Source organism: Rhinichthys klamathensis, unplaced genomic scaffold, assembly GCF_029890125.1.
Source record: "Rhinichthys klamathensis goyatoka isolate OS25496 unplaced genomic scaffold, OSU_Roscu_1.1 h1tg000369l_1, whole genome shotgun sequence".
Lineage (NCBI taxonomy): Eukaryota > Metazoa > Chordata > Actinopteri > Cypriniformes > Leuciscidae > Rhinichthys > Rhinichthys klamathensis.
This window is the reverse complement of record NW_026606877.1, coordinates 2,241,247-2,264,125: the sequence shown is the minus strand read 5'-3', so window position 1 is coordinate 2,264,125 and position 22,879 is coordinate 2,241,247. Positions and strand designations below refer to the sequence as shown.

Here is a 22,879-nt window from a genome sequence, read left to right as displayed (position 1 = left end):
ATATGTTCTTCCTGAACAAAATCCATTGCTATTAAGCAGACCCTCAGGTAACCTGGGTAGAAACACCCCACTGTCCCCCAAGATATGTGATACAAATAAATAACATCTAATGCAGGACAATTCATCTCTTGATTAGGCTATTTATTCACGCAATTCTATTAGACAGTGACTAAAACGTATTGCTTGTTTGCTACTGATTTCGTTTTGTTTGTTTTTCCAGATAATCACAAAAAAACTCAAAATAACACATTATGTTAAGATAAGTCAATGTCATAATGACTTCCATGTTTGGAAGCATGTGAATTATTACTTTTATTTCAAATAGAAATATTATTTTAAATGGTAATATTTCACAAAATGTATATTCTACTTTATTTTAATCAAATAAATGCAGCCTTGGTGAGCACAACAAACTTCTTTTTTTTCTTTTTTCTTTTTTTTTTTTGAACAAAACATTTGAACAGTCTATCCTGTAGCAATTTTAGAAGTGCACCTCAAAAGGAACATCTCTTTACAGTAACAGACAGACAATACGAACAGAAAGTTTACCTTAAATTCACTTGGCACTATGAGCTTTGGCGTCTCTACCCCAACCAGAGCGTCGACACCACAGAAGATCAAAATGGCCAGGATAATGGCAAAGTCACTTATGAGCTTCCTCACCTAAGATGACAAAAACAAACAAAAAAGCTTTTTTAGGAGCTATGTAGTGTGCATCACATCAGTAGTCTCTTGCCTCAACAACTGCAGTATTGATTAGGATCAGAAACTGAATTGTCAAAACAATTGTCTACCTGCCCACAGTATATGGATTAGAGGCAGGGTTTGGCTAAATATCGATTGCCTCTACACATGCAGTATGATTAGAGCCACATATTGACAAATCCATCACAGATTGAGAGTGTGGCTACTTACAGTAGTAGGAAAGAATGGGCTGGTCTTAAATTTCTTCAGACACATGGAGCAGGTGTAGGTGCCAAAGAAAAGGATGAAGGACATGAGGGTGATGTCGGGCACAAAGTCACAGGCTTTGCCCACTAGCTCCCCTCCGTATTTCAGGCATTCCTTCTTTGACAGGGAGGACCAGCTGGCATTCAAGCGCTGCACAAATGACATAAAAATACATGATCAGAATATCAAACCTACAGATGTCGATTTTTAAAATAAAATTTCAGTTCATTCACACAAAATCGTGACATCCCCAAGCTGAGAGACACTTATGTTATGAACAAAGACTGTTAAAGGGATACTCCACCCAAAAATGAAAATTCTGTCATCATTTACTCACCCTCAAGTTGTTGCAAACCTGTATGAGTTTCTTTCTTCTGCTGAACACAAAGGAAGATATTTTGAAGAACGATTGGAACCAAACAGTTGTGGGGCACCGAAGTCAATGGTGCCAAACAACTGTTTGGTTCCAATCGTTCTTCAAAATATCTTCCTTTGTGTTCAGCAGAAGAAAGAAACTCATACAGGTTTGCAACAACTTGAGGGTGAGTAAATGATGACAGAATTTTCATTTTTGGGTGGAGTATCCCTTTAACGAACATCAAACGCTCTCTAGTTTCTGTTTTGTTGTCTTCGACCTCTCTGAAGTTAGACAATGACTCTGTTACTGTTCAAGTTTACACAAAAGGTGCGAAACATGAGCTATGGCTCATTCAGTCACAAAGATGTTGGCATGGATTTGGGCATTATGTTTCATTGATCTCAAACTGAGGACTACATCTGAATAAAAACCATTGTCATAGAGATCTTTCTCTATTATTCGCAGCTGGGAGATTGGTTTGGCTAGATAGAAGAGGACAAAACGTCAGCCAGGTCTGGAGAAAATGTTTTAGGAAACAGCCAACAATTTAAGGATTAAAAAAAGAACTATGCATTTTCTGAACAAAACTAGAACAAGGAAGTTTTCTCTAATGTGTTGTGTAAGTTCTATTGGGTGACCTCAATGAATCTAACAAGTCTTAAGACTGGAATACAGTACACTACACAAGTTTTCCAGTCTGGAAGAGTCAATGCTAGTTGCTGAAAGTCAGAGCCTGTCTGCAGATTTTGGACAGATTTCACAGAAAATCACAATGAGGTACATGTTTTTTGTGATCCTCAGTCGTTTTACTCGGTAACCATTTACAAAGTCGACAAGCGTATAATGCAGAGGAGTTTTAAAATCTGTAAAAAACTAATCTGTTAAAAAGAGTAATTCCAGCCTTTACACATATTTCATTGATGTTTTAGGGAAACACTTACTGTATCGCTGTAATTTACAGTCCACATAATTGTTGAATCAAGTGGATCAGTGAACACATCTGAAGAATTGACTGAAAAACACAAAAGGTCAAAGGTTTCAAAAGCGGCCTTCAGAAAGAACCAAAACCATACAGTGGGGCTCAAACATCTGCATCCACTAATAAATAAATAAAAATCCTATTTAAACCTGGAAATAAACAACGTTTGAGGATTTAGAAAAAACTGACCGTTATAAATGTAAAATAAAAAAATAATGCAAATACAAATACATTTGAAAAATGCAAAAGGAAAAAAGTTTTTGCTAGTGGTCTCATTTTTTGGACCCAATTTACCTGTAACATTTGACTGCAGTAAATTAATAATATTTTTCATTTGTACTATTTAACACTCTTGACTCAAGACTCTCATTTATTTATTTTTATCCCATATTTAGCCTGAGACAAGTGACTAAATACCTATGACTCATATTCATGAGAATCAGTAGATAGATAATGCTTTGAGTTTAATGGCCACTTAAACTTTAAACACACGACAGATTTCACAAGCAGACGTTCACACAAGAAGAAACATTTTATCGCGGTTTCGGTTAAGTTAAATACAGCATACGTGCCCTGCAATGGCCACTGTAAACATTCACCACTTCTCAATAGCATTAATCTTTAAAGAGTCTCTTTGCTGGGTTTCCCTAACTGGAACTAATTTCCACACAGCTGTTGTTCCCTCTGCACCATCGAATTGAAGAGAAGTCGAGGGAGGGCGAAGAGGAGCAAACAGCGGTTTAGAGGAAAGCAGCGTGAGTGGAAGAGAAAACCACCCGCCAGCCGGTCTCTGTACAGTCTTAATTCACCACACGCATGGAGAAGATTAACCCCAAACCGCATCACGTCCACATCCGCCCCTAGATCGCTCCTTCATTCCTACTGAGGCCACCACACACACACAGCCACTAGCACAATAAACAGATCTATCATCTGTGAACAACAAGTGAATGTCAACACCAGTGCCACACAACATCACACCAATACAAAAAAATTAATTAATTATTACTTCAGAACTTCAAAAACAAAGTTTGTAATTATTCAGTGGTATGCATATCAAACGGCCCCAGTGGAGACATTGTTTAGAAGTGTGATAATTGACTAATACATTCTTTTACACCAATATTAAAACTGCATGCAAAAAAAAAAAATACATGTAAAGTGACAGAAGACACCAAGTAATGTCAGAGATGGAAAATCAAGTTGCACTTAAATCACTAAAAAACTGACTTGACTGGAGCTGCGGTAACACTAGAATTTGAGCAAGCAAAATTTATATGGACACCGCAATTAATGTAATATGACGTCACTCTGTGATGTCTTTTCTAAAAACATAAATCAATATGTAATACACCCAAAACATAGAAGTATTCAATCTACTCCACTTGACTGCAACACTGCAATCCTGAAGATTTAAAGGTACACTATGTAACTGTTATAAAACAAAATAAACAAAATAAAAAATTTATATAATGAACAAGTACACCGTGTACATCATGAACAAATTCATATGGCCAACTTTCGCCCTCATGTAGAATTCCTGATGGATGTGGATTTCTACTGAAATTAACAGCAAACATTTGCCAAACAAAAATAAATGTGACTATACCTTTAGACGTAAAAAAGTGACTTGTATACAACTGACTTGAGATTTCTGACTTGAGAATCAAAACCAAGTAACATGAGACCTGGGACTTGGCTTGTAAACAGTCGATTTGAGACTTGACACTCGTAAAAAATTAATGAGACCTAAAAATCGTCAACCACTGACTTGAGACTTGAATTAGACTTTGTCTTCAAGACTCAGATTTAGAGACCAACTCTACAAGATTTATGAAACAAACCTGTAGTGTTTAGAAACTATCAGGCCCGGATTGGCTAATCGGGAGCACCGGGAGAATTCCCGGTGGGCCGGTCTGTTTTATTGGCCAGGAGGGCCGGTGTTGTCATGGCACTGGGTTGAATGCTTTATATAGGCTCCAGTCACAGCTTTCTGAGTGTATAATGGACGTTGTGAAATAATTGCCTAATATTAACTCTAATTTGGTGCTGCAATGATTTGCATATCGCGACGATAACCGACCTCATAATCTGAGCTGCTTCAGTATTCAAACACCGCTCATCGGCAATGGCAAAATGTTTGAGATGACCGATCAAAGCAAGCGGGATTTATGTTCACAGAAGCGCGAGCCGCGGCCGCGCGCGAATCCCAACGCGACGCTTCACGAGATAAGATGCAAGTGGCTAAACTAAACAGCTGTTTTAATTACGAAAGAAGTTTTAAACGACCGAAAGAAATAATCAGTTTGTGAAGACTGTATCAATAAAAACTCAGCTTCGGGAAGGGGAGATAACAGGTAACCTAAGATAAAGAGACTGAGAGAAGAAGAATGAGAGAAGATGGAGATGAGAAATGAGAGCAGGTAGAGAGGAATAGCCTATTGCATAGGCTACTGTGCCCAGAATGAGAATAAATTTATTACAATGGATTCCTGTTTAACACAGACATACGTTCTTTGCCAATGATGATCATCAGTGTAAAAATAAGCTCAATTTAACAACACAATCACCTATATATATATAGGCTAATATATTGCCATTGTTATTGTATAGATATTTGTATACCTCGAATGTGTTTATATTTCCCCATATCAGCACTGGGACTTTTCACTGTTTGTATTACTTCACTTGTCTGGGTGGGCATATGCCCCCGAACCCCCAGCAAGATCACTTTTTGGACCTCTGTATTTATAAAACCCTGTATATGGCTATTGCGCACTGATTGCGCACACCTGTTTCCACTGATCACTCTCACACCTGCATCGAGTTCCACACGCAGCTTCACACTCATTTATACCCCACTCTCACTATCACTCATTGCTAAGTCTTGTTTCACTGTTGTGCACATCTCTGAGCGTTTCCAAGTTTTCCAAGTTTGTTATCCTAGTCTAGTCTGTTCCAGTCTGTGTATCTGACCTATTGCCTGTCTGACTACCCTGTGAATAAATTCACGCTGCGTTTGGATCTAACCTTGTCTGGTTGTACATGACAGAAGACTTAGCCACACCAGATCCAGCAGCATGTCAGCCTTGTATGCCTCCCAGTCAGCCGCCGTACGCCAGGATCAACTGGATCAACTCACCGCGTCGTTGGAGAGGTTGGCCAAGATGGTTCGCGGCCTTCATGTTTTCCCACTGGGACCATCGCAGAATCAACCCGTCTCCGCAGTTGTTGACCCAGGACCGATCCCGATGTCATGCCAAGCTCTCCCGGTAAAATTCAACAGCGAGGTATTTCGACGAGCTCACACAGCGATTCCGAGCACAGATACGGGTGCTGAGATAATGCAACTTCATCAGGAGGATCGTTCTCTCGAATGGTATGTGGCGGAGTTTTATGAACTTTCTCATCATACGTGTATGAACAACGTTTGCCTAACGAACCTGTTCCGCGGAGGGTTGTCTGAACCGCTTCGCTCATTGATGCCCAACCCAGAGCCTCACAGCACTTTAAGGCGGTATATTAACACGGCTCTTCTACTGAGTGGTTCGGCTCTCACTGTGGGTGAGTTAGAGGAGGAGCTTGCCCCGCTGGTCCTGGCCTGCTCCGCCCTGGCCTTCGCCTCATCCTGCTCCGCCCTGGCCTTCGCCTCATCCTGCTCCGCCCTGGCCTTCGCCTCATCCTGCTCCGCCCTGGCCTTCGCCTCATCCTGCTCCGCCCTGGCCTTGGCCTCATCCTGCTCCGCCCAGGCCTTCGCCTTGTCCTGCTCCGCCCTGGTCACCGGCCCAGTCTGGTCCGCCCACGCTCTAGGGCCCAGGCCCGCCTTGGCTACCTCCTGGTCCCGTTCCCCTGCACGGGCCTGGCCCTCCGTCCCTCCCCCAGGATTGTCTTCGCTCTGCCCCCCGCCTGGATTGTCTTTGGAGCGTCTGGAAGCCGCTCCTTAAAGGGGGGGTTATGTGATGAAGTTCGGCTGGATTGCCCTCTAGTGTCACGAGAGGGCGCTCCACTTCTGCACTGGCTTCCCTTGGACTGTTTTCGCACACACCCTGAACTGATTGCGCACACCTGTTTCCACTGATCACTCTCACACCTGCATCGAGTTCCACACGCAGCTCCACACTCATTTATACCCCACTCTCACTATCACTCATTGCTAAGTCTTGTTTCACTGTTGTGCACATCTCTGAGCGTTTCCAAGTTTGTTATCCTAGTCTAGTCTGTTCCAGTCTGTGTATCTGACCTATTGCCTGTCTGACTACCCTGTGAATAAATTCACGCTGCGTTTGGATCTAACCTTGTCTGGTTGTACATGACACTTGTACACAACTTCACATAATATTGTTGTACTGATCAGCAGCTTTAAAAAGATATGTCTTAACCTGCCTTTTAAAAATATGAATACTAGTAGCCTCTTTCACTTCATTTGGTAAAGAATTCCAAATTTTTGGAGCATAATGGCTAAAAGAAGCACCACCAGATCGTTTATAAGTAACTGTGCCAGAAGATTAGCATTAGACTAGAGGATCTAATCTACGATTTGGAACATACCTTGACAGACAGTCTGAAATGTATAAAGGCTGAGTTTTATAAACAAATAAAAGAACCTTAAAATCGATCCATTGATGAACAGGTAACCAATGTAATTCCATTAAAACCGGTGTAATAACCGGTGTCACAATCTGTGGATTAGTCTGGCAGCCAACAACTAGCCTAAGTTAGCTCATAATCTGTGGACCAATCCGACATCCAACAACCAGCCCAAGCCGGCTTACAATCTGTGGACCAGTCTGGCATTCAACAACCAACCTGAGTCAGCTCACGGTCTGTGGACCAGTCTGGCATTCAACAACCAGCCTATGACAGCTCACAATCGGTATACCAGTCTGGCATCTAATAACCAGCCCAAGTCAGCTCACAGCCTGTGGACCAGTCTGGCATCCAACAATCATTTCAAGCCAGCTCATAGTCTGTGGACTAGTCTGGCATCCAACAACCAGCCCAAGTCAGCTCATAACCTGTAGACCAGCCTGGTATCCAATAACCAGCCCAAGTCAGCTCACAGTCTGTGGACCAGTCTGGCATCCAACAACCAGCCCAAGTCAGCTCACAGTCTGTGGACCAGTCTGGCATCCAACAACCAGCCCAAATCAGCTCACAATCTGTGGACCAGCCTGGCATCCAACAGCCAGCCAAAGTCAGCTCACAGCTTGCGGATCAATCTGGCACCCAACAACCAGCCCAAGCCAGCTCGCAACCTGTGGACCAGTCTGGCATTCAACAACCAGCTCAAGCCAGCTCACAGTATGTGGATCAGTCTGGCATCCAACAACCAGCTCACAATCTGTGGACTAGTTTGGCATCCAACAACTAGCCCAAGTCAGCTTACAATCTGTGGACCAATCCGGCATCCAACAACCAACCCAAGCGAGCTCACAATCTGTGGACCAGTCTGGCATCTAACAACCAGCCCAAGTCAGCTTACGATCGGTGGACCAGTCTGGCATCCAACAACCAGCCCAAGTCAGTTCACGGTCTGTGGACCAGTCTGGCATTTAACAACCAGCCCACGTTAGCTCACAATTGGTAGACCAGTCTAGTATCCAACAACCAGCTCAAGTCAGCTCATAATCTGTGGTCTAGTCTAGCATCCAACAACTAGCCCAAGCCAGTTTACAAGCTGTGGACCAGTCTGGCATTCAACAACCAGTTTAAGCCAGCTCACAGTTTGTGGATCAGACCTCAGTGGTTTGCATTTAGTATAAGCCTGTTACTAGTCTGTGGGCCAGCCTAGTGGCCTGCAGTCAGCATAAACCAGCTCTCAGTCTGTGTCCCAGCCCAGCAGTCTGCAGTCAGCACATTCCCGTTACCAGTCTGTGGACCAGCCCAGTGGCCTGCAGTCAACACAAACTCGTTACCAGTCTGTGTCCCGGCCTATCAATCTGCAACTAACACAAGCCCGTAACCAGCCTGTGGACCAGTCCAGCAGTCTGCAGTCAGCATAATTCAGTTACCAGTCTGTGTTCCGGCCCAGCAGTCTGCAGTCAGCACAATCCCGTTATCAGTCTGTGGACTATCCACGTGGTCTACAGTTAGCACAAGCCTGTTACCAGTCTATATCTAGGCAATCCCGATTCTAGGTCATTTCTAAGCCAGAGCAGTCAAGGTACAGGTCTCTTTCCCGTCTTGGTTCCGAACGTTTGGTGCAACTCACTAAAATACCACTTCAAGACTCAAACTCATTCTGTTTTCAAACGCATTCAGATATTACAGTTTAATAAAATAAAATAAATGAAGTTGTCCTCCGAAGAGGGGGGGTGGAGGTGGGAGAAAAAAGAAAAAGAAAACGGTGTAATATGTTCTCTCCTTTTTAATTTCATTAGTACTCTGGCTGCTGCATTTTCTATCAATTGTAACTTTGCTATAAAACCCTTAGGTAGGCCAGTGTACATAGCATTGCAATAATCAAGATGAGAGAAAATAAAAACATGAATGAGTTTCTTAGCATCATCCAAGGATAAAAAAAGACGAATCTTCGCTATATTTCTCAGATGATAAAAACAAGTTTTTGTCACTTGATTAACATGAGGCTTAAAACTCAAATCGCAGTCCAAAGTGACACCTAGGCTCTTTACTTTTTTCTTAGATTGTAAGGCTAAGGGACCCAATCCAACCTCTATCCTCTGCCACTCATGTTTTGGGCCCACAATAAGAATTTCAGTTTTGTCTTCATTCAATTAAAAAAAAAAAATGTTCATCCACTTTATGATACTGGACAGACAATCAGCCAGCCTTTCTAATACAACAGTATCTCTTAACTCAACTGAGATGTATAACTATATATCATCAGCATAAAGATGATAATTAATGTCGTATTCCTTAAATATGCTGCCCAAGGGGAGCATATATAATAAAAATAAAACAGGCCCAAGAATTGATCCTTGTGGAACACCTTGTTTTATTTCATGTGTCTTTGATATACAGTCACCTATATTAACTAAAAAGTTCCTTTCTGTTATATATGTTAAGACAATTTAAAACATTAGCAGAGAGACCGACAAGCTTTTCCAGTCTGTTAAGTAAAATACAATGATCGACCGTGTCGAATGCTGCACTTAGATCTAAAAGGATTAAAACTGAGGCATTGCCTTTATCTGTATTTAATCTCAGATCATTTACTACCTTTAGTAATGTTGTTTCCGTATTATGACCTTGTCTGAAACCTGACTGATATTTCTCCCGAATAATATATTTATCCAAAAAATTATTAAGCTGCTGCTACAATACAACTTTTTCTAGAATCTTACTCAGAAATTATATGTAAGAAATAGGTCTGTAGTTATTAAGGAGAGAGCAATCAAGGATTCAATCAGGGTTCTCAAGTTTTATCAAAAGCTTGGAGTGAGATCACATGCGGTTAGATGGAGCCCCGCCCCCGCCCATCCCCACCCCCCAATTTTACCCATTGTTCATAATTAACCAGCACAAATTGAAATTATAACAATTGGTAAATCTGATAAATGACAGAGCAATTCATCACATCAAATATAGCCTACTCTTTAAAGGTGCTCTAAGCGATGTCACGCGTTTTTTAGGCCAAAACATTTTTTGTCACATACAGCAAACATCTCCTCACTATCCGCTGGCTGCCTGTCCCCTGAACACACTGTAAAGAAACGCGATCTCTGTAGACAGCCCTGGCTCCACACACAGCAACAAAAACAAACTGCAGCGACCCGCTCCCCAAAACATAACAAACTGTTCTAGCCAATCACCGACAAGAAGGGTTTGGGGGTGTGGTTTGGGGGGTTAGTGTGCGGATGAGGAGGAGGGAGGGTCTAGCTAGCCTCCGTTTTGTTTGACAATAGTTCGAACGTCAACAAGAAGTGACGTCACCCAGGATCGCTTAGAGAACCTTTAATGTTATATTTCAAAATTACAAATATACAAAAATATAACAAATTGCTCCAAACAGTTTTGAATGTGTCTAGTCAAAATGGTATAATGATTTATTGTGTGGTGGAACATTGTGAACAAATGGACATTAGAGTATTAAGGTGTTTGTGTGTGTGTACACAAATATCTTTTTGCTTTTTCCCTGACATCTTTGAAAAATACAAATGCAATGGCAATGATTAATGTATGTTTTGACAGGATATAAAATATTACCCAGAGCACTCTGCTTTAATACATGTAGCCTTAACGTAACTAGAAAGACTATTAATACAGTATAATATATCATTTAAAATAAAATGAAGAAATAACTTACATCTTCATTCCTTCCCATACCGACTAACATTTCCCTTATAGTTTCAGGTAATGTAAGCTAGCCAAACTGAGCCAAAGCTTTCGGCCTGGTTGCTGGTAGTTGTAGAGTTTTTGACTGCATCAATAATAATGTAGGCCTATACGATGGGCTATATATTAAATGTTCTAGCCTAAAAATATTAGACAAGCTTTCTTCCCTTCTCCATCACGGCGTGTGTTCGCGCAATGTTGTTGGTTACCTAGTAACGAACGTACGGTGGCCGAGAATGTTCCGTCAACTTCCGTTTGTTCGCGCATCTATGTTGCCTAACGAACGCAATCTGGCCGAGAGATAAGTGCTGGCAGCAGGAAACTTCACTTTGTGTGCCTGCGCCTCGTATACAATGTTATATATAAAGCTTGCAGGACAACTTGGTTGGCATTGCCTTTTCAGCGTGAGAAATACACGGTGTGGCGTGTGAGCATGTGAACTGGTTGAATTGCGTGTGTCTCACGGCCAATGCTTGACACTTGAGAACCCTGAGGTTTCTTTTCTTTAAAAGTGACTTCACAGCAGCACATTTAAGAGCATTAGGAAAAATGCCTGTTTCCAGGGAACAATTAACTATATCAAGGACATAGTCTATCAAACAGTGCGATACCTTTTTAAAAAATACTGTTGGTATAGGGTCAAGATAGCTGGAAGAGGAATTTATCTGAGAAATAATTTGCAGAAGATTTTCTTTATTAACTGTCCTGAGCATTTCCATTTTATGGTGTGGATAACTTCGCAATTCATCCATAGGAAGATTATCAGTATGATCAATAGCAGATCTGATCTGTATTATTTTATTATTAAAAAAACGTGGCAAAATCTTCACACATAGTTACCGAGGGCTGATCTCGCCAATTCTATGGTTTGTTATTTAAAAGACGATCTATAGTAGAGAAAAATATTCTGGGATTTTTATTATTTTCGTTAATAATTTTAGAATAGAATTGTTGTCGTTCAGAACGCACTGTTTTAAGGCATGACGAAATTATTTTCAATGGGAGAAAAAAAACTTTTAAATTTGTCATTTTGGGGATCAAAGATTAATTTAAGGGATAAAATGATTGACTACAGGGGGACTTTAAGACAAAACCAACCCTGTGGGTCTAAACTATCACTTGAAGACCAGAAATAGTACAACAAAAGGAAAAGTTAAATATTTATGCTGGCCATATTTATAAAACATTTGCCAGATGTAGACCTGGACACCTTTCAAAAACAGCTGGATCATAAGCCGGACATAAACATCCATCCCCATCAAACTATTGTGCTTCCATTTTTGTATCAGTATAGATTAAGCAATCTTCAATAAAATGTCAATTCATACTACTAGGTAGCCAAGCAGGGGAATGAAAATATGGTCACTGCATTTGAGCTCAGAGTAGCACCTTTTGGATCCCAACCAAGGGGAAAAAAGGTCACTTTGTGCTACATAATATTTGCTTCACTGAGCAAAATAATGTTACATATGCATCAGTGATCTTTTTTTTTCTTTCTGTTTGGTCAGCACTTATCGTTTCTTGCATCTGGTGTGGACATATGGGAGGCTTAGGAAGGCGATTAAAAATTTAGCTAAGTTTGCAAACTTGCAAATGAATAAAGGTTTAGTCGGTTCAATTTGCATCTAAACATTGAAAGAAAATAACATCAGATAAAGAGAACTACGAGGTCTTACCATCAGTGGGCGCCATACACATGCAGTCATACTGCGTGACATAATCGATTTTATAGTCTGGGTTGATTGGGTAATAATGGGTAAACTTCAGCATCTTCTTGAAAGCGTCATAGATGAAGATGAAGCTGATGAGTGACGAGAAGCCCTCCTCTGTAAATCGGGTGAAATACTGCACCAGGAAGCTGGCATCAGTGGCCACCAGGACCAGACAGTAGAAGGCCGACCACAGGCCAATCCAAAGACGGAACTCTAGGTAGTCAAAGTCGTTTTCCCTGCAGAAAAAAGTATAAATAGAAAATGTACTCGTGTCCCCCCATTTTCAAATCATACAGCAATGAAAAGTACACTACCATTAGAAAGTTTAGGGTCGGTAAGGTTTATGTTTTTGAAAGAAGTCTCTTACGAAGGCTCCAATTATTTGATCAAAAATACAATAAAAACAATAACATTGTAAAATATAAATACAATTTAAAAAAAAAACGTTATTCTTGAATATATTGTAAAATGTCATTTATTCCTTTGGCGGCAAAGCAAAATTTTCATCAGCCATTACTCTTCAGTCTTCAGTCACATGATCCTTCAGAAATCATTCTGATTTGCTCGAGAATCATTTCTTATTATCAATGTGGAAAACAGTTGTGTTGCTTAATATTGTTTTTCAAACTGATACTTTTCTTCAGGATTCTTGGAACATGGTAAATGTCTTTACTGTGATTTATGATCAATTTAATGCATCCTTGATAAATAAAAGTATGTATTTCTTTTCTTTTCTTTATTCTGAATGACCCCACACTTTTAAACAGTAGTGTATCTATGACCAGCAATGGACATCATTATGCATTGAACACTTCTGCTTTATTTACAGAATATTAGTTTCAGTTAATTACAAAATGGTCAGTTAGTTCGTTTACGTTTATTTAGCAGACTCTTTTTTCATAGCGACTTACAAATGAGGAATACAAGCAATTATCTTAAGAGAGCAAGATAAACACGAGAAGTGCTAGTAATATAAAGTGTCAGTCAGTGTTCAGAACAGTGCAAGCTACAACATGGAGGGATTAAGGAATACTGAATTTTTTTTTTTTTTCAGATGCAGTTAAATGCTGATGTAAAAGTTTTCAGCTGTTTCTTGAATTTTGTCAGGGATTTGGCTGCCCGTAAAGGTTTGTGATGTTACATTGTGAACAAATGTGATCAAGAACCTGCTGAAGTTGAAGAGCAGCCTTTCAAACACCAGCACTGGCCCCGTACTGCTGAGAATGATCAGCGGTTGCCCAGCCAGGAGACAGAAGATGGCTCCAGTTACCGCTGTACCCAGAAAGCTCTCCAGCACACCCTTCACCCAACACACAATGAAGAAGAGTCAAAGGGTTATGGAAAAACCCATCTGAAGCTCAGTCACAATCACGTTCCCTGCGAGGAAAGTCTGTTTAAGCATGTTTAAATCCATATTTGGATGGGACAAGCTATCCCTGAGGAGGTTAAAGGAAATTCATCATCGTTCACAGACATACTTTGTGATTTTTACAGAGGATGTGTGAGAAGAAACAAGCTGCACATATTTGCAAGGGATCATTTCACAAAGAAAATTGCCTTCTGCTTTTCAGCTAACTCAAAGTTACTCACAGAAATGGCTCAGAATCTATTCTCACTTAATCCTTTAATTAATACTTCCCTTATTTATGTACATACTGTTAACAATAGTCTTATTTGAAATGATTTATTATTCATATCAAGCAAACTTTATCTACCTTAATTCAATAAACGGATTTTATTACCCATACATTTAATTAACTGATGCACTTTTTAGATCGCATGGACTTCCGAAATGCCCATATCCAGACAATAGACACTCCCTCCTCAGTAATAACTAGCCATGTCCAAATTAGTATATGAATTCGCATACGTCCTGTGAATAAGTTTATAACTGAAATCCAAATATTGTTTGGAAGACTTATCCTGCTGAAATGGTGCTTATGAGAACTGTTGTGATGAACTGCCATTGAAGAGATGTGACTTCATGTTACAGTTTGCTCTGCAATTTAAATCCCATCTGAATCCGTCATGTTTGTGTTTTTCTCACACAATCTAAATACAAATTACCAGATAATGGCTAACTCAGGTACTCTCTGGGAAATCTAATCCCGTCCAAATGAGAATGTCAGTGATTGTGGTATATTATTACCACTTCATCTGTCTTTTGACCTTTATCAAAAACTGTGACTAAAGCCTGCTACACCTTCATTAAGGATTTAGGCCTTTTGTTGAGTAAAATGACAAACAACAGTTGGTGGTTAAAATAGTCCTGTCAACCCATTTGATGTAAATAGAATCAATAAGGGGAGTCTGATCTACTCTGGACTACTCAGAACAGACACTGTAGTCCTCCTCATCTTAATTAATTTCCTCATTTAATGTTATAATGCATTTAAAAATAAATAGATCCCTCTAAATTGCACCACTTTGCTAGCTGACTTACTGAGGTGTTTCCCTGAGCTAAAATATTGACTAGCCAACAACATGTGCTAGATCTCAGCATTTTTCTTTAAAGGGTTCACCTGAGAATTCAAATATTCCTTGATCGTTTGACAGGTAAGAGGTCGGTATACTATAAAAATATATCCTGTTTCAAAAGTCAAAACTTCCTTGTTATTCCAAAAATAGCTTTTATTGAAACCAAGGCCAGAAAACGACAGGCTCTGAAAAGTGTGGAATTATGACATCATAGGGCAGAGAAAGACTTTGCAGAAGAATATCAACGTCTACATCACAGTGTCTGGGCCGTTAGTGAATAGTGACATGAGAACGAGAAAAGATTGAAACAGGATCAATAACATTACCATCCAAATGATCCTAATGCTAGGAAAGTGTTTTTTCTCAACTATGTGAAAGTCTCAGCAGTGCAATATTTGTTTGTATTCGGTTCATTTGATTATTTGGTAATTCAGTCACAATATCGGCGCAGGCTTTGCAAACAGACTTTTACGATATGGATCCGTCAGCAACACCACAAACATGTAAGTAACCATGTTTATTCCAAAGCCTGATCTGTGATCAGTGATTTCTGATGTGTAATTATTCCATTTTTGACAGATTTTCTTTGTCTCAAAATCGTTTAATACCGTTTCTGCATCAAGCCAGTGACTAAACAATGAACTTCACATTTTTTCTTTTACCTGGACACTTGCCAAAACTCCAAGTATGTAATCAATGATGCTGTTACACTGCACAACGAAGCTCTTACAGTATTTACATTGTGACTGCATTGCTATTTTTGGTGAAAGCATTCATTGGAGTGCAGAAATCGCGCTGCAATGATGAGATCACTGCATTCATGCGTTCAACAGACTGTCTGTCATCACTCATCACTGAAACCTTTCATGCGTTGTGGGAATAGATCTAAATATAATACTATAAGCATATTCGACAGCTGTAATAGTAAAAACGTAGTAAAAGAATCGAGAGGGTTCCACGTGTATTACTTATTTCATATGCAAAGATGTCAGCTAATCACAGCAGTGAGCGTTTCCCCTGAAGTCTCAACAGCAGACACGTCCCTTCAAACAGAGCGTTCAAATCAGAGGCTTAATAGCCATTTATTTCTAAATTGTGACAATTTTTTGATGTAAAAATCATATTAACATTATAATTGTACCTCAGGAAACATTATAAAATAATCCAAAAAATCCAGTTCATGACCCCTAAACAGCTAAATATATGAACTGTGAGACTTTAACTAACTAACATGACCTTTGAACTAAAAGTAACAATTCAAAAAGAGGGCCGAGAAGAAGGTGCTCCCAGTATGCGTCAGTTAAAGATTGACCAACACTGAATTACATTGTAACCTTTGGCAAGTTTGGACTGATTCTTATTTAGGAAGGCTCAGGCACAAAGAGCATATGGCACATCCATGGCACACAATAGGAAACGAAAATTCCTATGATTTGCAGTAGAATCTTTACCTGCATGTTCTCTGTGGCGTCGCCCAGCAATCCTCCGAATGTGATGGCATTGGTTACTGTTCCCAGGTAGATGAAAAGAATGGCAGACAAAGACTGGATGTGTAGTGCATCATAGAAATCACTGAAGAAAAATGGGGCTTTTCTTTTGATATCAAGAATAAGGCCTCCACAAAACCTGAAGAACAAAATATTATACAAGTTAATTCTTATACTAAATGTCTACAGGTTATCTTATTCTGCCTTCCTCTATTCAAATATGTTTTTTCACTTTGAACAGTGGGGTTCAAAAATCTGAAAATCTGGGATCCAATTTCTAATTTTAAACATGGAAATAAATAAAAATAAATAAAACATGCAATAAATCTCAAAAATATAATGTTATAACATGCAATGAAGAAGAAATATTATAGTATACTATTTCAAGGTCAGTAATCAAAAGCAATAGGGGGGTACACCAAATACTAAAACATTTTGAAATTAATTTAAATTTTTATTAATTATTATTAAAATAAATAAAAATAATTACACTAATTTTAATGCTGGCAATATAATTTGCAAAGAAAATTGCTCAATTAAATTAGAAAAATGCAAAATAGAAACATTTTCACTAGTGCACTTTTAGACCATATATTATATGAACAAAGTAATATTTTAAATAGTAGTATGTTTATTGGTTTTATGAATTGGTAACAGCAAAAAAAAAAAAAATCTATTCAGCGCAAAAGGATTACTAATAGTACGAGGCAGTGATTTCCCAAAGTTCAAGGTGTTTCCAAAACCAACAGTGGGAATGTACTGTACTAGAAAAATCAAATCTAAGTGTTTGCCTAATATTACGATAAGTCTAGTCATTTAGAAAGGAGGAAAACAAACCTTTATCTGAACTAAACCATGGTATTCAGAGAACATAATCTGTTTCTTGAGAAGAATTTATACAAACATTATACAAACACACTCACTTCCCTGTCTTCTTTAGCTCATCGCCTACTGCGTGCCCCCCGCCCCCGTCTCCACCGCTGTGAGGCGTGTCTCCATTCATCTGTGTGCTGTCCCCTCCAGCATACATGTTCTTTCTGTACAACATAACAAACAAATGGAGATTGTTGAATGTCATTAATGTCCTGAAATAACTTATAGAGGAGGAAAGAAAACAGAGAAGGAAGAAAGATGATAAAAGACACACTCGTGGACGCTTTAGAAGTCATTTTAAGGCCCCCAGCCTGAAGTTAAGTTAACCCCTTAAGTGTCACGGGCCCACCGGTGGGCCCAAATCCTTTACATTTTTAAAACAGTAATATCCTATACTAAACCTAAACTAATCTTGACAAACTATATATCATTTGAAAGCTTACAATCTCTAGTTTCCATATTTGGTGATTGATTTTCAAAATAAATTACAGAGGAGCCGTAATTTATCAATTTGCAACAATAATATTTTCATACTCTTAGACCTTTATTTTGAAATAGTGATGAACATGAAAAATCATGAAAGAAGGGTAGAAACCTCAGTTTGTTTTCATGCCAAGAGTTCAAAAGATAGCATCCATTCAATTATTTAAAAAAAAAAAGGTCTGAATTTTTTTTTTTATATAAAGAAAAAAAATTATATGATGTGGCAGGAAGCTAAAACGCACATACGTGTTCTTTTTATGTTTCTTAGAGGTTGAAATCATATCAAAATCTGCCAAACTTCTCATATTACTTCTGAATAGGATGTCTACTTCATAAATTGTATGAAAATTGTGGAAATAATGGTTCATATCACTCAAAACACATATGGAAATGGAGGCGCCCTTATATGGGCAGTAATGGAGTCTGGTTGTCATCTAGTGAAAAAGTTTGGTACTGCGCCCAAACAAAATCTCACTGAAAGCTCATTTTTTGAGATATCAACCTACAATTTGAAACACAACTTGTTCAGATTTTTGGCTTTGATTTTTTTTGCAGTTTTAGAGTCGCCCAGGTTTTGAAAATATATATTTTATATAAAATATGAATAATTAAATTTTTTACATTGTACATTTTCATAAACTCAAACTTCTATAACTTTTTTTCTGTTTCACTTTCTTAATTTATTTCACTTCTACAAAAATCTGCCAAATGTCTTCTTTAAAACAAGACCAATCTTACGTCTATATTCCAAAGCATTCTTGAATTACAACCATTTAAGTTCGAAATGTGCATTTTCATGTATATTCAAAAAAAGGGGGGTGACACTTAAAGGGTTAACTAAACATCCTGCAAGCTTGTACCGTGGTAGCCCACACAACTGTACAATATGAAATAATACAAGATATAATACCATGGTATTCTTCAAATTACAATCTAAATGCCATGATATATGAATATGGTACTCATCCAATCATCCATATGGTATGATAATCATTTAAACCAAGAAATGATAGCAAACGAAAGGACGATAAACTGATAAAATTATCAAACAATAGATAGAATGATAAAACAACAGATAAAAACGAGATAAAGACAGAGAGAACGATTGAACAATAGATAAAATGGTTGATCAACAGATAAAACAAAAAACAGACAGAAAAAAAGATTAAACATGAAATAAAATAAAACAATTTACAACAGACAGACTGATGAAAATTATAAAATGAAATAAAAAAATAAGGACTGAGCAATAGATAAAATGATAGATGATAGACAGAACAAGCTAAAGTGATGGATGGATGGATGTTTTATGAACGACAGACAGACAGACAGATAGTACAGTAAGTGAAGCTGTTCAGACTGTTGTTTACATTCAACAACCCGTGAATGCATGCACGAGGACTGCTGTGTGTAATGTGTTGTGTACACTGTGTGTGATGCTGGTGTGACTGCATTCTGCTGGCACACAGCTCTGCTTTTTGTATTCAGGTGGCAGGATAAAACGGCAGCCTGCTGTCACTTCACCTGAAGCCAAAGAGAGGTGACGTACTTCATCTAATTAACCGCTGCTCTGCTCTTTCACACTGAATGAATGAATGGCCTTAGTTCGCACAGACCTGGCTGGCTGGCCTTTGAAACTACTTCCTGACCATGTGTTATACATATATATATATATATACATATATATATATATATATATATATATATATATAACATTTAAAGGGACAGGCTCAGAAACTATATCTGACCATCATTCAAATCCGCAAGTCAAAATAGGAACATTGACAGAGTTTGTTGTGAGATATTGGTGGGGCTTCAGCAAAAGTTATATGCAGATAAATATCAATTACCTTTTATCTGAGGATGGCAGGGATTTTGGAGGTTCTATCCTGATGGCAGGGTCCCATTCTCCAGGAGGAAGGACAATGACCTCATCCAAGAACTCATCAATGCCAGCGAGGAGATCTTGTCTGTCCTTGGCTTTGTACGCAATTTCATGGAAGACCTTGATAAGAGAACAGTGATTACTGGCTAACTTTCCCCACACAATCTAATCTAACTAATTCAAGCACAAACATTTTTATTTTTTTTCTTTCAGGCACAGCTACACAGTATCAGAACATGTAGGCTACGTTCACACAGTCAGTTTTTAGGATTGACAAATGTATTTACAAATAGGTGTGACTATTGAATTGGCCTGTTCATACGGCAGTTTACTGTACAGGAGTGGCCCAAATACTGTTTTTTGAGATGAAAAACAGCCCTGAGCAACATATAATCTGTTTACCAAACTCTAAAAATGTGAGAGAAATTAAATGTTTAAGTTGAAATACTAAATTATTAAGACTAAATCTGAAACAAAAATAAATCTGAGCTAAATAGAAAAAAAAATAAAAAATACAGAACATTACAAAAACAACAATTACTAACACTTAATCTAAAACAAAAACTTAAAATATAGTAACAGTAAAATTATAACACTAGTTCTGTTACAGAATGTAGTTGTTCATAAGCAAACAAGAATGAACGCAACAATATTTAGCACTCTAAAACAGGATTGAAACAGTTTTCGGCTAAGATTAGACTCTCCATGTACCTCATCGGACATCAGGGTAGCGATTGCTCTACCAATTTCATGGTATGACTTGGCTTTGCCTTTGGGTCCAAGCAGAATGAACAGAAATCTGGGGACAAGAAGACAATAACAAATATTAACGCACTTGGTGTAAAACATACACATTTAATGAAAGCTTCGATTTTAACTGAGCACCCCTTTACCACTACGTTTACTTCCCTCCTTGGCCTTGTGGGATGAAAGCAGGTCATACCTGGTGGGCACAGGCACTTCAGTCAGCGCCCCCAACATGACTGCCTGCTGCAGCCTCACAAAGGCCACAAAAGGACTGTCCAGGAAGTCCACTTCTCCAACGAGAACATTGGAAGCTTCAGCATCTCTGGGCAGCTTCTTCATAAACTTGTTCTTCAGCTGGAAACATGCAGTTCGATAAGAAAGAAGAAACGGATAAACAAAGTGCACAAATCAAGCCCTAACACATGACCTCATTAAACATATTGCCCGGCTGGCATTTTGTACCAAGAGTTGCCTGAGGCGAGATGTGATGAATCCAACAGCCGCAACTGTCCAACTAATGGAAACTACAAAGATTGGTGGTTGTATGTAGGATGGTTCATTCTAAAGTTCAGCAAAGGCCCACTGTGACTCCTGCATTCTTTTGCTCTAAATTCAGAGGCACCAGTGGTAACCAGTAGAAAGAACTGTTAAATTCATTTTATTTATATGGGCTGTTGTTGTTCCTACCAGTGATAAAATGAAGGCCAACTTCAAAGCAGTGGCATCTGCCAGCTCAGTCTTTGAGGTCATGCCAAATGTGAAATTTACAAGCCAAAGATAACTAGTACACCCTGCTCACATAGCCATCAATCGTTAAGCAACTGTAACTGGTGCCTCGGAGGTCATTTTTGACCTATCTATTATTATTGTAATAGCTAAATGTGTTCACAATTACTCAAGCTTATTGCGTATATAAAGAACTTTTATTTGTTTATTACTTCCAAAAATGTAAACACTCATTATTCTTTAACAGTAAGACTAGCGCACATGGTAGAAATCCATTGACATGTTAACTAGGAAGCTCATAAATCAGATTTGACAGCTCTGCTGATAAACTGAAGATGAGGTTCCAGTGTCAGTCATTCATAAACCAGTTCCCCAGTATACTGCCAATACATAAACAAAAATATTCTCACCTGAAAGTCTTATTTAACAGGCAGAGTAAGCAGTTTAGTTAACAATTGACAGAACAACACTTCTAGCAAGCACAATGGAAAACATTTAACCTGGAGCACCTGAGCACATGACAAGACAGACCTCTCACTCATCAAAGGCAGCATATGAACTACTTCATGGTACGTTTGAGTGATTTTAACGGCTCCTTACTGTGTAACACTAAAGAAAGATACACGTTTGGAACATGAGGGTGAGTAAAATAAGACATTTTGGGTGACCTATACCATTAACACAGAGTTTGCTTGGTTAAAGAAAGAAAACTGAGACGAAAGAGGCAGCCCAATATGATTATTCCTGCTTCGTGGGAATAACCCTTGTAGAAACTCAATTCAACTCATGCTTAATCATCTGGGAATTTAGAAAGCAAAGCCACCATGGAGTAATAAAAATGATCTTAACCATGAATGAAACAAAAACAAGTGAGGAAGCGATGGCCATAGATGGAGATGAGTGACGTCACTGATGTTAACTGGAGGCCAGATTGTAGACAGCATTACAAGACGAGTGTAAAGGGATGATTAAGGTATTAAAAGGACACACCTCAAACAACCCATAGTGTTTTTCTCAGACTTATATGAATGTTTACTTCTGAGCTTCATTCAGTGTAATATGTAGGAGTCAAAGAAGGGTCGGCAGATGGTCACTTCAGCAGCACATTATGCTGAATACAACGCCATACAAAGCTGTAACAAAGTCTTGTGCTTTTTTTACATTGTATGCATCACATATTAAATGTAACTTTTGTTCTGACCTTTCAATACATCACAAACCCCAATCAATTTCCATTAAAATCAAATATTACATCTCTACCCTATAAAAAAAACCTATACCAAAATGCATTTAAATAAAGCAATAAGCCCGGCGAAGCTGTGATTTACAGTGAATATAGAACAGCTAAGGGGTGTTGTTAGGCACGACGCAGAGCAGAGTTTTTAAAAAACGGTTACTCCATAAAAATATTCATTTTAATATTTATTTTATTCATAAAATAAACACCAGCAACAAAAAAGTATAACGTTATAACATATTTATTCCTCCGCCAAGCAATGTAGTTCCCAAGCAACACATGCAGCAACAAAGAATCACAAACGGCAGTTGCGCAGTAATGCTAATGTAATGCGGTCACAGGTGTATGTTTATTGAGTAATTTACAACGGCTGCAAACCCGGCTCAACCAATCAGAATCAAGGACCAGAACTATCCGTTTTATAAATATATTTATTTCATACCAAGTATACTACAAAAGCATTAACATACTGACATAATGATTGAGGGTTACTGATATAAATATTATAATTAAACTTTATTTAGAGTACTTCTGTATTGCACAATGCACATTTCTTAATATTAAGCCTAAAATGTGTTTTAATGTCACTCTTAGTAATATAAGGGTAGAATGATCTCTGTATAGTAAGGTCAGTCTTTAAATTCAAGATATTTAAACAGTACCTAAAG

At 38.5% G+C, this 22,879-nt stretch overlaps 1 protein-coding gene across 6 annotated transcripts in view; it reads right to left on the bottom strand.

Moving 5' to 3' along the window:
- slc4a4a (solute carrier family 4 member 4a) overlaps positions 1-22,879 on the bottom strand; it is a 78,077-nt gene that overhangs the window by 9,722 nt on the left and 45,476 nt on the right. For all 6 annotated transcript variants that reach the window (XM_056233355.1, XM_056233357.1, XM_056233360.1 and 3 more), the window contains 10 exons: positions 20,445-20,602; positions 20,213-20,300; positions 19,467-19,621; positions 17,184-17,297; positions 16,225-16,399; positions 13,462-13,595; positions 12,260-12,531; positions 2,251-2,321; positions 916-1,101; positions 550-663 (listed from right to left, as the gene is read on the bottom strand). In XM_056233355.1, the coding sequence (XP_056089330.1) occupies positions 550-663; positions 916-1,101; positions 2,251-2,321; positions 12,260-12,531; positions 13,462-13,595; positions 16,225-16,399; positions 17,184-17,297; positions 19,467-19,621; positions 20,213-20,300; positions 20,445-20,602 (1,467 nt within the window). The remainder of the gene's footprint in view (positions 1-549; positions 664-915; positions 1,102-2,250; positions 2,322-12,259; positions 12,532-13,461; positions 13,596-16,224; positions 16,400-17,183; positions 17,298-19,466; positions 19,622-20,212; positions 20,301-20,444; positions 20,603-22,879) is intronic.